Source organism: Amphiura filiformis, chromosome 3, assembly GCF_039555335.1.
Source record: "Amphiura filiformis chromosome 3, Afil_fr2py, whole genome shotgun sequence".
NCBI lineage: Eukaryota > Metazoa > Echinodermata > Ophiuroidea > Amphilepidida > Amphiuridae > Amphiura > Amphiura filiformis.
Window position 1 is genome coordinate 51,487,823 of NC_092630.1, and position 19,338 is coordinate 51,507,160.

A 19,338-nucleotide genomic window follows, 5' to 3' on the forward strand; every position below is an offset into this window, starting at 1 on the left:
GTTAAGATTATTTTTTGCTCTTCATTTTTTCAAACCATCGAGGAAAAAAATTGGGTCAACCTTTTTTGGCTGTTGATGAAGGGGCAGCAAAATTTGCCTTTTCTGCAGCCCCCTGGGTAGGAGCGACCATGGTACACCACTGACATAGGAGTGTTTGCTGTATTGGACAGACCCTAAAATATCTTGCTGACTCACTCAGGTTGTCTAATTCAGAGGAAAGAATGGTCTTCTCCAACTGAAACTTTTGGATGGAGAGAGTTAAGGGGGTACTACACCCCTGCCTAATTTTGTGCATATTTTTGCATTCTTTTCCAAAAATTATAGAGCATTGATGACAAATAAGATATGTATATTATAGGGGCAATGACTATAACTACAGCACTGGAAATTATATTTCAGCACAGACAACAGTTGTGGAGTTACAGTCAAAAATGAGGGAAAACCAATATTTGATCAATAAATCAATAACTACTTGCCTCGAGTTCCTGAATTTTCAGTGCAGTAGTTGTAGTCCTTGCCCCTATAATATACATATCTTACTTGTCATCAATGCGCTATAATTTTTGAGAAAAATGCAAAAATAGGCACAAAATTGGCCAGGGGTGTAGTACCCCCTTAAGAACTATTAAACAGGATCAATGTATTCAAATATTCAGAGCTTGCCACATGTTTTCATTTTCAAACTAATCATGGATATCTTTCATCTTTCTGCATCTGTGCATATAGAGTAACACAATAATATTTATGGGTTTAATTCAGTTGCAAAGTTGTGTTACTTCTTTGAATTTTAAAAATGTGTTTTTCAAAAACATATAGAAATACAGTCCATTATCAAGAGATCATGAAAAATTGATGTGATTATTCACAAAATGCACATAATACAAGGGAAATGTATTCTGCATATGCAATGACTTGTGGTTGTATATACCTCTCTGATTAAAATCAGGAATTAATACATAAGTCTTCATTTTAGTTTTCCTGGAAACAATATCTTTTCATCTCCTTCAATGCACTAACGATATCAACAACACCATTTACTGAATGGAGATAGCTCAGAAACTTAAACTATTGAGCACGTTTTTATTTCAAATTTCTGGAACATTTCAAAAAGCAAATTTTGCAATCAGTAAAATATTGATCAAGAAAGAGATACCAGTACTTTTTCTATTCAAGTTCCTACAAATTTAGAAAATAGTGATATTGTGCAGCACACCTGACTCCATGGCACCTCATAGTTAACATATCATTGATACGGATCATATTGGATTCTACCAAGTCTGATATAAAGCTTAGATAGATCTAACATTCAGGAATATAATAAGTGTAGCAATCATATAAAATTGCTTCATAGCGGCATAATGCTTTGAAATGATGAGCGACTGTTGTTTCAAATCCAACATGATCTTATTTTAACTTTTACTTTGTCTGGATAATGGTTTGACTGTCTAAATAATGATATCATGAGTGACTTATCTCTTACCCTTGGGAAGTAAATGATTGAAACAACTTGATTAGCTTTCATTTATGTATATAGCTCAATCGTTTAAATCCTTTGCTGCCTAGTGAAAAGGCCATGGTGTCATCTGCTCAGTGAAAATAACAATATTGCTATCTTCTGAAGGCAGTCATATAGTATTATGTTTTGAATGAATGTAGCAATTGTACTGTGTAATGACACATTGAATACCGTAGAATTCCGTCTAGAAGCATATATGGCTCTAAACGAGGGTTTTTTTTAACGAAAGATATGAAAGGCCAATACCCTTCTCAAAAACATTGCAATAGATTGGTCTTACAAATATATATGTTTGTACAGCCGCCTTTATCAGTAATATAGTTGTTGAAACTCCAAATAATGTTTTTGTTGAGAGTGTCTGCCTCTTGTCTCTTGTGTCAAAAAAACCTCGTTTAGAGGCATATATATGCTTGTAGACTGAATTTTACGGTATACCAAGAGTGCTATCTTCTGATGATAACAATGGTGCTATCTACTGAAATCGGCCAAACAGTGTTAGCTACTGAAGGTGGCCATAAAATGCTATGCTTTCAATATAGCCAAGGTACTATGTAGGAATAAGGAATATATCAACAGTTTATACTGATATCTACTTAAGATATAGCCATATATTAAGATAGCCATATTGTGCTACCTACTGCAGATAGCCATATAGTGCTGAAAATAGCCATATTGTGCTACATTCTGTAGATAGCCATATAGTGCTACTTACTAAAGAAGATAATGCTCTGCTTTGAATAAAGCCAAGGTACTATTTAGGAATAAGGAATATATCATCGGGTGAACATGGTACAGAAACAATGATGATATTAGTGCGATCTTCTGAAGATAACCACAGAGCTATCTACTTGAATATAGCCATGATCCTATCTAAGAACTATGAAGATATATTACATACTAAAAGCTGAAGATATAGCCAATATTTCATCTGCTAAAGACAGTCAATAACCATAATACTAACACATAGGTTGAGGATAGACCTATGGTGCTGTCTACTGAAGATAACCACAATACCACCCACATAGGTTGAGGATAATCATGGTGATATCTGCTAAAGACAGCCAAGGTGCTATCTACTGAAGATAACCACAATACTACCCATATAGTTTGAGAATATTCATGGTGCTATCTGCTGAAGACAGTCAAGGTGCTATCTACTGAAGATAACCACAATACTACCCACATAGTTTGAGAATATTCATGCTGATATCTGCTGAAGAAAGTTAATGTGCTACTGAAGACAGTCAGTGATATCTGTTGAAGATAGACATAATGCTATCTTTACTGAAGATAGGGCCTACTTATACCCATATGTAATCTACGGAACATCCAAATCCTTCAAATACACAAACAATTACCACATGTTATTTCTTTACTTTTTGTGTTAACTGAATGAAAATGAAAAAATTGCATCAACCATCCAACAAAATCTCTAAAGGACACTTAAGCTGGAAATGTGTTAACAAAATAGCCTGACATCATATATTTTCCTTCTGCAATATTTACAGGCACTAAACCCGACTTCTCTATGCACATACATTTCTCACATTGCCCTTTCAAAAACATCACTTGAATTTTATGCAAGCAAACATCTGCACATCATGAGTGCTAGTCATACATAATAGCCTTACATTTAAACCTCTCAACATTAAACGGTAAGGGGACATAAGAGGACTGCACTATTTTGAAAATAGATCAAACACATTGTTTTGATCTATTTTCAAAATAGTGCAATATAGTTTTAAAAAAGTGTAAAGTGTACAAATGTGTTCACGGACTAGCCTGCCCATATCTCTTTCTAAGCAATTGGAACAGGCTCTTCCAAATAATGCTGCAGGGGAGGGGCTGCTACACTTCATCCATAGCAAGTTACCTTCCTGGCACTGAATAAATTCCTGGCATGCAGCGAAATTACAGCGCTTTGAATCCTCTGGAAAATGTGCTATATAAATTCCAAAATATATTTATTTATTTATTAATAAATCCCAATACCGATTTGTACACCTGGATGGGGAGCGCTCAATACATTGACTCTGTGTGGACTCGAAGCCACAACCTCAAGCTACCTCACAATTATGAGTAGAAGTCCAAGACCATTGCGTTACCATTATCCAATTATTTTCATTTTTCATAATTCTATGAAAAATTATTAAACTAAGAACAAACATACCTAGTATTGGTTTGGTGGTTTCCAATGGGGTAAGCTACATGAGAGAGCAGTATCACTTGCCAAATGTGGCAAAACACTTAGTCTAAGCATAAAGGCTTCAACCTTCAGCTAAGCACACTTCATGATACCATGAAGCAGTTCTTCATGCTGCTACCAAGCAATAGTAAGCCAATCACAGTCACTTACTTCATGAAAAGTCTGACAGCCACAAGCTTCAGCACAGTGCTTGAGACTACTATGAAGGATTCAAGCTTAAGCTTGTGATTGGCTGGCAGGCCTTCCATTTAAGTAAAGCATGAATGTAATTGGCTAAAGAATGTTTGGATTTGTTTCAGGTATGCATAAAGCATGCTTTGCAGAAGCTTGAAGCTTTGGATGGATGCTGGATGAATGATTTTGTCATGGTTAGTGATAGAGTAGATTTACATTAATCCACTTTAATATGCATTAATGTGGTGCTTATGTATGAGGTGAATATCCATTGACCACTCCATAGCGACTAACCGTGTCGTGCAATACAATGCTTCTGAAATGCTTCTGTTATGCATGCAAATGCATAATATGCATTTATGGACTATGTTGTTTTTTAAGTATCACACATCACACAGCACTCATCTAGCTATTGCAGAAGTTGTATGCTGTTCTGTATTACCACATGGATTTTATAGTGTAGTTTTGTGTAGATTGCTCTAATAAAGGGGCCGATCCTGACTTTTAGACCACCCTCGCTATATAGGGCTCAAATATTACTATTTCATCAAGGTTTAATATTCTAACAAGCTTAAACTAAAAGTTTCATCTAAGGAGTCAAGCTTTAAACTATTAAGCAACAATATCCAACAAGCTAAAAACGATTTTTTATCTTTTTTTTTAACAAGCTAAAACCAATTTTTGAAAAGAAGCTTTAACATCAATTTTTTCATTGTAAAAACCATCTAAACAATCTTTAAAAATACAGTGACCTACCTAATATTACTAATCTATGTTTCCGATGATATCCAAGAAGCTAAAATATTGTGAAAGAGGGCAGGGCTTTGAGTAATGAGGGAAATTACGGGGTAAAATACATCACGTTTTTCGGGAAATTCGCCATCTTGAATAAATGCAGAATTGCGTCATGCAGTAAAACGATGTCAAACGCGCTTGAAAATGCATGATACGCGAGCGTAAATTACCGTCAAAATGAGCGTACATCAAGCGCTTGTGCTCTGCTGAAAACTTGAGCTGGCATCACCGGTTTTGTAACCAGCTCTTTTACGTCAAAAATAGCTATAAAAACATGAATTTTGGAACAAAATAAAGCTTGTTTGATGGAATAAAAGGTATGTTTGTACAGTTGAAAACATGTTTAACCTTGTTGCGAAAGTTTAATATGATAAATTTGCAATTTGTACCTTATATAGCTCGGGTGGTCTAAAAGTCAGGATCGCCAATAAAGGTATATTATTTTGCGTCTCATAAGAAGCTTGGAGATCTACAGCCATCTGCTTAAACAAGATGGTTATAACACCTTGACCACATTTCAATGATTATATCTTTTTCTCAAAACTGAATGATTCAATTCTGTACACACATGCTTAGTATTGGAATTTAAATGAGCATATCAACATCAATTCCCTACACATTTTGCAACATGAATATTTCAAAGCTTGAGTAAACACCAACACCAGGTTTGTGACCAGGAATGAATATTCTATCTGTCATCAGAAAGTGATATAAGGGCCTCTTGCTGACAGGTATATATATCCGAGTTATGTTCACATGGAAGCTCCCCAACATAATTTTGTTCAAATAAACCAGAAACTCAGAACCAATTAAGCTGAGCATGCATGCTTATTCTCCATGCTACTTCCCTGTACTGATTTTAAATGTGCATATTAAAACTTTTAAAGCTCTAAAGCTGAAGTGGTGAAAGGTTTTAGATGCCGGAGTTGTGCTGTTTGCACTGACAAGCATAGGTTACCCTTTGCTGCCTTTGGTACACTTTAGAATCTGTCTTGTCATCAACTTGCTTTTTTTCAGTTCAGCATGCAAGTAGATCTGTTAGGTTGATCTGCCAATGACAGATTCATCCCAAAAGTTGTCAAGTAAAGAGATAAGATATTGACTTTTTGTAGGAAAGGGAGACAAGTGTGGGAAGAGCTTTAGTTATTGTGTTGGACATCCATTTTATCCTGTTGTTTTATGCAAGAACTGACCTTGATAAATCCTACATAATTCAATGCTATCAATCAGCCCTGGAGAGTGAGGCCAAAAGGATACAGAATGGACTGATTATGAGAACAACACATTCAGCTGTTTTGTTATTAATGATGTGCATGCTAGACATAGGCTTCATCAATATAAAAAGTCCGGGTTTTTGGATATTTTCTCCAAAAAAATCAAGAGCTTTCTTAAGAACCACCAAACCAATACTGGGCTTGTTTGTACTCATTTTAATACATTTTTCATACTTATTCCAAATATGGACATGCAAATGTCTAATTATGATATTGAAACTTGCCATGTGCAGTTGATACTTGTATGGAGAGTGTTAAGAGTGTTTCAAGTGAAAGAAACTTTTAGCTTCATAGAAATTGTATTGAATGATTTACTTAAATCTACATTGCATTGCGCTGTGTTAATCTTATCTATCACTGATAGGTTCAAATTCTTTTCTAAATGTTGTCAAAATAATAAATTAATTAGGCGACAGTTTTATTCAGGTAAAGAGTCACATCTTACTTGTTGAGCTATTCCTTAGTACCATTTAACAACAGATATAGGTAGTCTAAGGCACATATTATTGTAAAAACCAGAGGAATAATGTACATTGTTTGTATTTGTTGCGTTCAAAGCAACTACCATGAAAATAACAGCACCTGTATACATTCCTTTGGTTTAATGGTCAATGTAAGGAAGCTTACAATGACAAATTGAAAGTTTAAGCATTTCAAAATTGGCACAGCTCAGCAAATTAACTGTACAAAAATGTCTACTTTTACAGTAAGAGGCATCCTCAGATCATTTAACACATCATCTCATATGTGACCTGTTCCCATGAAATGGGTGTAAAGTCATAAGTTGGTGGTTTTGAGACCTTCCAATTGTTGAGTTGCAGTTCTTTGTTTGAAATTAGTCAGTGGCATTAGGCCATTAGCACCAATTCAGCTTGAAATGTGTGAGGGGACAATTGGCCTGAATTGTCAAAAAGTGGCTGAAAAGAACAAAAAAATGGGCCATTTTGCCATAAGGTGAGGGGACATGTCCCCCCCGGATTGTCACCCATGGTCAGTGGTATGTCTTTTGTGAATGGGACATAATATGCTGTACTCTGTTTTCAATTCTGTCCCCATTCAGAAAGGATTCATACCACTGCCAATACAGAGTGCACACCAGTAAATAGGAATCTCCTATATCCTTTTTGAAAAGTCACATTGTTTCAAACGAGGAAACGTGCAAGAAGACTGAATAGAATACATTAGGAAAGGCTTAAAAACAAACAATTAGGCCCTGATTCATATTTAATCCTCATTTAGGCCTGGGATATAGATTGTCTGTGAAAAATGAGCATGATCCGACTTTTTATGAAGATTTGGCTAAGCTTTCAAAATGTTACATTTCAGAAACACCAAGCTATCCCGGCAAGCTATTTGTGAGTCGCTGTAAGCTGTATATTATATTGGGTGATCTAGTGGGCAATTTTCTGGAAAAAAACGCTGGACTCTGTATGATTTCTCTAGACTAGATGTCTTCAGCTGACCTTCAACTTGCAGAAAGTGTAAGTTTTGAAGAGCTGAGTCGCTCTGAAGTCAAGAAAATTACGTTTTCCCGGACCCTGTTTGTACAGAAAGTCAATGGAGTCTATTTACTGGTGTGCACCCTACAGGTGTTTTCAAACAAAGAACATATCAACTCAACAGTTGGAACGTCTTGAAACTCCCAACTTGCGACTTTACGCTCATTTCATGAGAGCAGGTCACATATTCTACCTTACACAAGATGCCAGCATTTCTTATTATAACCTAGAAAAATCTGATGTGAACAAAATCCGCTAAGTCACATGATGCATTACCACTGTCCAATTTTATGATCATCGACTTGCTCTTTTATCTTGCTGTAATAACATTCAATGCTGGCCATCAATTGTCCTCAATGTTGACATGTTCTGTTGAAGATGAGTGATGATGTGCAGGCAATAGAATTGAATAGCAAAATTGGTTGATTAATTACGAGCCCTCGGGTGGGTCTCTATCAAATGTACATTGCAAGCATGCCTCAAACTGTATGTCATGTTTTATTCAAAAGTCACTAATTTGACCAATTTATCAGGGGTAAACAAGTTCTATAAGGTTATATTTAAAAAAATCCTTTGTCTCAAAGCTCTTCAGCTTCTGAAAACCTAATGCAGAATGCAATTTTTTTTTTATATAGAATTTTGAAATGCTTGTCAAGGTGACCGTTATGCATTTTGATACTGTGATATCCATATACAATGTGCCATATGACTTTTTAAAGAAATAAATCACAAATACAGACCATATCTTGAGTTGCTTTTGGCCTTTTGTTGAAAAAAAAAGGAATTTAAAAAAACACATTTGACTTTAAAATAACCTAATGTACAAACATGTTATTAACGTGCACAGGAGCATTGCGACAAAGATTTTTTAGCCTAATATCTTGAAAATGTTGTATGCAATGACATTAGTGTCGATCTACAAGGACGATGTCTTGAAATCATACACAGCGGATGACGTATCCATTACTATCTGCAAAGTGCAAACCCACCCACCTGTTTAATATTATTGTAATACTTAGCATGTTTGTACTAATTGACTGCACTTTTAATGTAAGCTAATGTAGGCCTATAATGATAAATACCTGTTAAATATTTTGATATTTTATGAAACTAATGCACAATTTATTAGTGTCATGTGCACTCTGCATGCATTACAGATACAATATAGTATCTACTAATGTGACATTTACTTGGTTAATTGACCATAGCAGCTCTTAATTAAAACAAAGAGTACATTTACTGGGTTAAGATTTCAACCACTTATAGTCATGTGATATGCCTGACTGATGCACAGTAATTAGCCTTCATGCATACAATGTGTGTCTTTAGATGGTACAATGCCATTGCAACTACAGATAAATGCTTTACACACTTGGTGAGTGTTATTAAGGGGGTACTACACCCCTGCCCAATTTTGTGCTTATTTTTGCATTTTTCTCAAAAATTATAGCGCATTGGTGACAAGTAAAATATGTATATTATAGGGGCAAGGACTACAACTACTGCACTGTAAATTTTTATTTCAACGCAGATAACAATTGTGGGGTTACAGTCAAAAATGAGGAAAACCAATATTTGATCAATAAATCAATAACTACTTGCCTTGAGTTGCTGAATTTTCAGTACAGTAGTTGTAGTCCTTGCCCTATAATATACATATCTTACTTGTCACCAATGTGCTATAATTTTTGAGAAAAAATGCACAAATAGGCATAAATTTGGCCAGGGGTGTAGTACCCCCTTAAAGAATTCCATCCTTAAAACTTGTTGTTTTCAATACATTCCCCACTTGAAGTGATGGATTAAAAAAACCATACACTATAAGTAAATACATTTACATAATACAAAAATATTTACTAATTTTTAGCAGTTGCTACAGCCTTCGTAGGCGAAATGACCCAATAAACATGATCAAGCACTCTTGAAGTGTGATGTAATAAAAAATTCTGGCTGAATTCTGGCTGAAAATTAGTAAATATTTTTGTATTGAGATCAAGAGTTCAAATATTTCTATATATGGATTACCAATACAGATGGCCTTTCATACTTTTAGGTGTGTTTTTTCCAATAAATTTCCCACTTGAACTTGATGCGATGTAATAAAATATATGCCCTTGGAAGTAAGGTAAATACATTTTACATGATATATTTATTTTCAATAAATTTCCCACTTGAGGTAATGGAGTAAAAAGACATGCCCTTGGAAGGAAGTACATTTACATAATATTTCGGTTGTTGTTTTCAATAAATTTCACACTTAAAGTGATGGAATAAATAAATAAAATAAATATGCTCTTGAAAGTAAATCACATTTACATGATAGTTTTGGATTTACTCCACACATTATTCATGTTCTTGCTATCACCCCCACACAGATTTACATAGATAAACACTTCTGGATCATTTTTTAAATCAAGCATGTCTCAAGTAGGCATAAATAACCAATGTGTTGTTTATTTAGGCAACTTATGAAAAAACCCTGAGTATGTTTTTGTCTCTCAGTCTCATACATAAATCATGTTTTTGTGATAATATTTTTCAAGTTCAGGATAATGATGATACGAGGTAGCACTAGAAAAAAGAAGTTTTCTTAATATTTTTGTTCTAACTTATGAATGCCAATACCTGATGCAGAACTTGTTTCAGTTTCTCTCTCACTTTCTTACAAGGGGCACAATGTAAAAGGTATGTCTTTATTTTGTTTCTCTCTTTCTTTCTTTTTCATCTTTAAAAGTAACCCAGTCAGCATTCCCTAATCTTAATAGAAATATAAGAAGCCACTCTTTATTCACACATTGCACAGTTCCGACATATTTGATGAGTGTCTTGATCTGGCAGCATGCATGAATGGGAATTGAACCAATCATAAAAAAGTTATGTAATTTTTCCTTTCATGTCTATTGCAGTTTGAGACTCTCCTTGCATATGGCGGAGCTGTGCAATGGGCGAATAGACTACAGCAACAGCAACATATTGCTCCCACCCAGCTCAATTTATTGTAGCCCAGGGACCCCTCGGCTATATGTGACCGTACAGCACGAATGAGCCGTAAATTCCCTAAATTGTATTCTGAGTTACAGCGTAAAATGTGTACGAATGTCGTATTCAATGTCGTTGAAGGAGCAAAGTTTAACAAACTATAACCCGCTTTTGGGTATCGTTTGAAGTCAAATGATATACCATTTTAAAGCTTATGATGTATATTTTGTTAAACATGAAATAAAACAAAATTGACCGGGGGAGGAATTTACGGCTCATTCGCCGTGAACGGTCACATATTGGTGATCACTGGCATGATCAACAACAAAAATTTATGAAAGAACACGGAAAACATGTCTTCAATCATTCATTTTCAGGAAAAAGAGTTGTTTTTTCCAGCTACCGTTAAATGTTTAAATCTGTTTTCGGGGTTATATTTTGGTTGATCAATGTGGTGCGAAATCCTTGAATGGAAAGCACACTAGGGATGAGAATGGCAACAACATTTATACCTTTAATATTGGCTAGCTACAATCATGGAAATAACTCTTGGGACAGTTTAAAACCATTCAATGAAATTAATCCCTTCCCCTGCAACAATGTTGATCAGGGTCTTATCATCAGGATCCGTGTTGGACTCTGAAACACTGATTGGTGGGGGAAGGGCAGGGATATAGCTTACAGGAGGGTTGAAGCTACATGTAGAACCTTATTTGAAAAACATCCATCAAAATTTATGTGACTGGGGATGGAAACAAGGAGTAAAATTAACCATGTGTCCCAACACATTTTTTCCATGATTGTAGCTATGTGAGTTGAATGGAAAGCACACTAAGGGTGAGAATGTGTGGGGTGAATGGAAAGCACACTGAGGATGAGAATGACAACAGCATTTACACCTTTAATATTGCCTAGCTACACATTTAAGTTTATCATTAACTTTCCATTATAATACTCAAACACATGATTGATTGCAGTATGGTGAACAAGTTAAGTGGACTAAAAACTAATTAACCACTGAAATTTATCTAATGTCCAGCTTTTGTTACTATGCTAACTAAATTGGCGCGGCGTGATATTAATCAATGGCTGGCACAGCGATCTTTAAATGATAAATGTGACACAGGATTTCAATCTGTTTTATTGTCTATTGTATGTGGTGCTTTACCATGCTGTTCTTCCCATGGTTTAAAATAGGTGTGTCCTCCCATCTGAGATGGGTAGCTTTCTGATTGGATACTTGTCAGTAATACCTGTCAGATGAACAGCCTTATTTTGTTCTTTACCTAAAGCTATTGTCAGTGATTCACTAAATAAGAAAGGCTAAAATTTTTTGAATGTTCATAAATAGAATGAGTATATCATATCATGCAACCCATTTAAATAAGGGTAAAATATAACATCTTAATCAATGTTTGGGTAGCTTGTCCATACAGGCACTTGAAGCTACATATGCAATTTAATGGAGCTTCATATATATCAATACTCTTGTTGGTGAGACATGTAGGAAGTTTGGAAAAGGGTTGAAGAACATAGAGCGGAGGCTATAAGGCGAGTGTTAATGTTCCCACAAGATCCAACAGGAAAGTATCTCAGTGTACTGTCAACAAATCAGTTATCACATACCAAAGATAATATCATAGATCGGGATGAGGCTAAGGTACTGGGTAAAAAGATAGGCAGATACAAATGTTGGATAAAAGAGCAGTAGAAATCAGAAAGCAAGGGACCAGGATGAACAGAGACACAGGCAATACAATTTCAGTCACATATTTGACAATGTTCTGAAAAAAACCCTGCCAACCACATTCCTGAACAACCAGCATCCTCTTTGGTAAACTGAAGGTCATCACAACATCAACAATATTGAAAACAAAGTCTGCTAGACTTTGAAACATCCACAGTGAGTACTGTTTTATTGGACTTGAACTATGAAATCTCTGTTACAATAAGGTGTCTTTACATCTCTTAAGTGCACTTCATATCATGATAACTGTTTAAATGAAATGCAAATGTATTAGAAAAAATATTTTTAAAAGTTTGTCTTCAACCCTGTGTTTGAATATGATTGTTTTCACACACAATATGACAAGAGACCTCATAACTATAATAACAATGAGCCTTGCCTCTCAAATACATCTTGAGGGAAAATACTACCTCTTAGTACTCTGCACATCTTACCGTTTTTCAAAATTGTGCAAGTTAAAACTAGTTGATCATAAATTATTTCAGATAATCTATATGTGTGTAATGATTACATGCATAAACCTGTTTCTCTAACTTCCCTGCTCTCAACTATCACTCTGCATTAGAAGATGGAATTAACATAATTAGTACATCATGTTACAGAACTAATATCTACAAGATGTTACAGAACTTGAATAAGGTTTGAATTAAGTCTGTTTGCATCTCTTGAAAAAGGGAAGTTCTATAGGATGATTGGGACTAAATAGACATGAATTATTAGGCTTTTGTTAATGCCTGAAAAGTGGACACCATTTAAGAAACAGTTGTCCTATTTGTTTAAGTTTGTGGGTATGGAACTTTATATAGTTGTAATATTAGTCACAAGCCCAGCAAACACAAAAAGTTTTACAAAAAATATGGTTATATGGAGGGTACATAAAGGATATAAAGCATATTTTTAATAACATTAAAAACATTTTTGAAAATAGCCTGCTAATTATTCTAACACAATGTTATTCAACAAAACAACAAAATGTTTTATTAAAATGTCTGTCCATAAATATGGTACAATTGCATTTTGACATTCATTTTGAAAATGTTGTTGTAGTGTTTTTTCATATAAAACATTTTAAGAAGGTGTTCATGACCTTATAACCTGACATTTAAATGTTATTACAATTTTGCATAGAATAAGATAATAAACTTGTGATAATATATTTCAGGGTGAATATTTTTTAAGTGAAGTCATACTGAAGCAATATTCCACCTGTGCATATTACAGAAATGTTACTATTACCTGGTATTGACTGCATAATAATATCATTTTCCCAATACATGATGTATTTTCCTTTCATCAATTCTGTAATTCCATAAATAATTCACTTGTATATGACACTCAATGATAAGTTCAAATTTACTGAAAACAAAATCTTTGAGTATAGTTTATAGATATGATGTATTGAAAAAGTAAGATAATATGATGTATTAGGAAGGTGTAACCATGTACCAAAATGTTTGAAGAGTCAGTACAAAATTCTCCTATATGTGCTGCAATCATGTCTGTATTAAAGCTGTTATAATACTCAAGCATGTTGTAATTAAATTGCAGGCTTGGCGTCATGCAAATCCATTACATGTTTGAATATGCAATGGATCTTTTCCAGATATGGTCTACCTGTCATTGACATGATGATGGATGTAGTCTTGTAAGAGTAACATCTCATTTTCTCTGATTTTAATCAGAGAAAATGAGAAACGTCTTGTTTTCTTTTTTTTTAAAGTATTTGAAAAGGAGGCTTTAAATATCACCTGGAGAGAGAGATACAGGATGACAAATAGACTTGACAATCAATTAGGTTTTTTAAGGAGACACACATGACTCTCAAAATTCAATTTCAGAACATTATGTTTTCATGATTTTGTATACTTCTTCATTTCAAAACCAGTAATGTTTATGAGTCTGTATTCAATACAATGATTTATTTATCACTTTGCATCAGATTTTTGGCGTCAATCTGGTGTATTGGGTATCTTGTGAACAATCAGAACCCTATATGATGGGTTATCAAACATTCACTTCACTATCTTCAATCAGTCACTGGATCCATGCGATTGGGAAATGAACTATTGCATGAACTCGAGTACATTGCACCTCCTTATTTTCTATAGGCTATGACCGCACTGACTATAATCAAATGGGAATCAGTTGTAGTGGAAACATCATTTTATTCTGATTCTATAAGTTCAGGATAAATATTTGAATCATCACAAGAAGAAAGTAAGTTAATTTAAGCATTAGTCATGGATATTTTAGGGCATCTTTTTTAAAGTTGTACATTTTGGTTATAATTGATGATCCTGTCACCCTCTATCAATGATCTGTGCAAAGAGGAGAATAACTCAATAACTTTCCTCAATTTTGTGATTCCATAAATGATTCACTTATAGAAGATTCAATGATAAGGGCAAATTCATTGAAAAGAAAACCTTTGAGTATACACACAAACATATTATGATGTATTGAAAAGGTTAAACCATGTACCAAAATGTTTGGATAGTCAGTGCAAAATTTTCTTATAATAGCACTGGGATCATGTCTGTGAACTCATTGACACAACACCCAAGCATGTTGTAAACTAAATTGCAGGCTTTGGTGTCATGCAAATCTATTATTACAGGTTTGAATAAGCACCAGATCTTTTCCACTGAGATATGTGGTCTAGCTGCCATTGACATAATGATGGATGTACTCTTGTAAGAGAAACGTCTTGTTTTCTTTGATTCAATATTTGAAAAGGAGGCTTTAAATATCACCTGGAGAGATAGATACAGGATGACAAATAGACTTGACACTCAATTAGGTTTTTCAAGGAGACAATCTTGACTCTCAAAATCAATTTTCATGGCATTATGTTTTCATGATTTTGTATGCTTCTTCATTTCAAAACCTGTAATGTTTATGAGTCTGTATTCAGTATCCACTGATTTATTCATCACTTCGTCAGTTGTGTGATAGCCAATTGAGATTTGTAGTCTATGACAATGATGGCTCGTTCAAATTTCCTGGGTGTTAATTATAGTGTTTTTGGTATATTGTGAGCAATCAGAGCTGTATATGATGGGTTATCAAACATTCACATCGCTATAAGATCTTCAATCAGTCACTGGATCCATGCGATTGGAAATGAACTATTGCATGCACTCAAGTACATTGCACCTCCTTATTTTCTATAGGCTATGACCGCACTGACTATAATCAAATGGGAATCAGTTGTAGTGGAAACATCATTTTATTCTGATTCTATGAGTTCAAGATAAATATTTGAATCATCACAAGAAGAAAGTAATTTGATTTAAGCATTAATCATGGATATTTTAAGGCATATATTTCAAAGTTGTAAATTTTGGTTATAATTAATGATCCTGTCACCCTCTATCAATGATCTGTGCAAAGAGGAGAATAACTCAATAACTTTCCTCAATGTTGGGATTCCATAAATGAGTCACTTGTAGAAGATTCAATGATAAGTGCAAATTCACTGAAAAGAAAACCTTTGAGTATACACACAAACATATTATGCTGTATTGAAAAGGTGTAACCATGTACCAAAATGTTTGGATAGTCAGTACAAAATGTTCTTATATGCACTGGGATCATGTCTGTGAACTCATTGACACAACACCCAAGCATGTTGTAAACTAAATTGCAGGCTTTGGTGTCATGCAAATCTATTATTACAGGTTTGAATAAGCACCATATCTCTTCCACTGAGATATGTGGTCTAGCTGCCATTGACATGATGATGGATGTACTCTTGTAAGAGAAACCTCTTGTTTTCTTTGATTAAATATTTGAAAAGGAGGCTTTAAATATCACCTGGAGAGATAGACACAGGATGACAAATAGACTTGACACTCAATTAGATTTTTCAAGGAGACAATCTTGACTCTGAAAATCAATTTCACAGTATTATGTTTTCATGATTTTGCATACTTCTTCATTTCAAACCCTGTCGTGTTTATGAGTCTGTATTCAGTATTCACTGATTTATTCATCACTTTGTCAGTTGTGTGATAGCCAATTGAGATTTCTAGTCTGTGACAATGATGGCTTGTTAAAATTTCCTGGGTGTTAATTATAGTGTTTTTGGTATATTGTGAGCAATCAGATCTGTATAAGATGGGTTATCAAACATTCACATCACTATAAGATCTTCAATCAGTCACTGGATCCATGTGATTGGGAAATGAACTATTGCATGCACTCAAGTACATTGCACCTCCTTATTTTCTATAGGCTATGACCGCACTGACTATAATCAAATGGGAGTTAGTTGTAGTGGAATCATCATTTATTCTGATTCTATGAGTTCAAGATAAATATTTAAATCATCACAGGAACAAGTAAATTTGATTTAAGCATTAGTCATGGATATTTTAGGGCATATATTTTAAAGTTGTAAATTTTGTTTATAATTGATGATCCTCTCACCTTCTGTCCATATCTGTGCAAAGAGGAGAAAAACTCAATAATTTTCCACAATTTTGTGATTCCATAAATGAGTCACTTATAGAAGATTCAATGATAAGAGCAAATTCACTGAAAAGAAAACTTTTGAGTATACACACAAACGTATTATGCTGTATTGAAAAGGTGTAACCATGTACCAAAATGTTTGGATAGTCAGTACAAAATGTTCTTAATTTATGCACTTGATCATGTCTGTGAACTCATTGACACAACACCCAAGCATGTTGTAAACTAAATTGCAGGCTTTGGTGTCATGCAAATCTATTATTACAGGTTTGAATAAGCACCGGATCTCTTCCACTGAGATATGTGGTCTAGCTGCCATTGACATGATGATGGATGTGCTCTTGTAAGAGAAACGTCTTGTTTTCTTTGATTAAATATTTGAAAAGGAGGTTTTAGATATCACCTGGAGAGATAGATACAGGATGACAAATAGACTTGACACTCAATTAGGTTTTTCAACGAGACAATCTTGACTCTCAAAATCAATTTTCACAGTATTATGTTTTCATGATTTTGCATACTTCTTCATTTCAAACCCTGTCGTGTTTATGAGTCTGTATTCAGTATTCACTGATTTATTTATCACTTCGTCAGTTGTGTGATAGCCAATTGAGATTTGTAGTCTGTGACAATGATGGCTTGTTAAAATTTCTCGGGTGTTGATTATAGTGTTGTTGGTATATTGTGAGCAATCAGAGCTGTATATGATGGGTTATCAAACATTCACATCACTATAAGATCTTCAATCAGTCACTGAATTCATGCGATTGGAAATGAGCTATTGCATGCACTGGAGCACAATGCACTAGAACTATAAATCAAAGGGAAATTTGCTGTAGTGGAAACACTTTTACTGATTTTATGATGTCAACACACAAATTAAAAATGATCTTAAGAAATGGTAATTTAATTTAAGCAATCAGGGATATTGAAGGCATATGCTATATTTTCAAATTATAAAATTCTGGTTATCAAGTTATGTAACCCTGTCACCTTCTCTCACTATCTGTGTAAAAAGGAGATGCTAAATGAACTCAGTCATAATTAATTGAAAAGCATATTTTGTGTGTAAATTTCTTTGAAAGTGATTGATTTGATAAAGAAAATGAGGTTCACACATACAATCTGACAGGTAATGGGGAGAAGTAATTTGGTTATTTAATTATGAACACTAGAATCACTGCACATGTCAACTAGATTGTGACAATTATTTCATTTCCCTTGTGGACATTCTAATGAAATGTATGTCACCATTTATTATTGACATATTTCATAATGGAGAAAAAATATTAATCAAATATGTTAAAGTGTATGATGTGTATTATAAGGACGACAGGTCAGAATCATTAAAATGATCTTGGACACTGGTGTGTTGTTTGTAAAGTTTACCTTGACCACTCATCCAAAAGTACCAGACTTGAGATCAGGGACAGCCTGTGTAGCTCAGTATAGTTAGAGTGTAGCACTCATTATTTGAATGTTTGGGTTCAACTCCCTGCACAGGCAGGTATATCCGAAGTTTTTCTCTAGCTTATCTGCATGTTTTGTTTTCATTGTAATTTCATGCAATGTGTGGTTCTTCTTTCCCTGTATAATTAATAAAAATACTTCAAACTATCTCAACTCATGATAGTCCATGCAGGAGGAAGAGTGGGAAGTGGTATATACCCTTCAAATAATATTTTAGCTAAATCTAAATAGAAAAGGTAACATTCATAGAGGCTTTTTTGGCTATAAAACACAGAAGACAAATAACATACCTGGATTGTGACAGAAGCGTTCATCTTCATCAGAACCATCAGAACAATTTACATTTCCATCACACATATAGTCCCGGGAGATGCACTTGCCATCCTTTGGACAAGGAAAAGAATTATCTACACAGTTCACTTGTTTATCTGTAGAAAGAAGACAAAATTAAAAGAATGGGGGTAATTATTTTGGAAATTGCAGAAAAGTAACACATTAATGACAGACTGTGCTGTTCCCATGACAAGTCTGGTCACATGGGCGCCAACTGTGTGTCAGTTTCTTTCTACTTCGTTGTTTTTCCACTGCCCTTTGGGAGTCAATAGACTATAGATCATTATAAGAGAATGATGTGTGACATGTGATGAAATAGTAAAGAGGAAACAAAATTAGGTGTTGGACTAAAAGTGTCACAAAGTTATCATCATCATCATTATCATCCCTAAAACCATCATCATAATTCAATATAGCAACTTATCCCTCATAATCCACCATCTAATAAAATCATAATGTAAATTACTAATGTCAATTATGTCATGTTTCTATAGCAACAATAATGATCCATTGTATCAGATTAAATCAAAATCAAAATATTATTATCAGAAAATAAGTGTATGATTTGCACAATATATGTTAAGAGTTTTAAAAAAATCACCAAATATTTCATTCTAAATATTCATTCCCACTGACAACAGTGAACTGTCACACAGGTATGTTTGTACTTGTATATTATCTTTGGGATTCATATGACCATAAAATTTAAAAATGCTGGAATTTAAAATGAAATTGTGAAATTGTGAAATTTGATCCAGACAAACATTGGTTAGTTTAGCTTTCCTGTACAATTTTCATATGTGACGTGTCATGTCAAAAGGAGACACTTTTGGGCAGGATCGTAAATGGAGAAATAGCCAAAAATATGC

At 34.2% G+C, this 19,338-nt stretch overlaps 1 protein-coding gene across 1 annotated transcript in view; it reads right to left on the reverse strand.

The window, feature by feature from the left end:
• The window catches only part of LOC140148695 (uncharacterized), a 389,432-nt gene that overhangs the window by 44,436 nt on the left and 325,658 nt on the right, over positions 1–19,338 (reverse strand). The window contains exon 6 of the mRNA XM_072170737.1: positions 18,427–18,564. Within this exon, the coding sequence (XP_072026838.1) occupies positions 18,427–18,564 (138 nt within the window). The remainder of the gene's footprint in view (positions 1–18,426; positions 18,565–19,338) is intronic.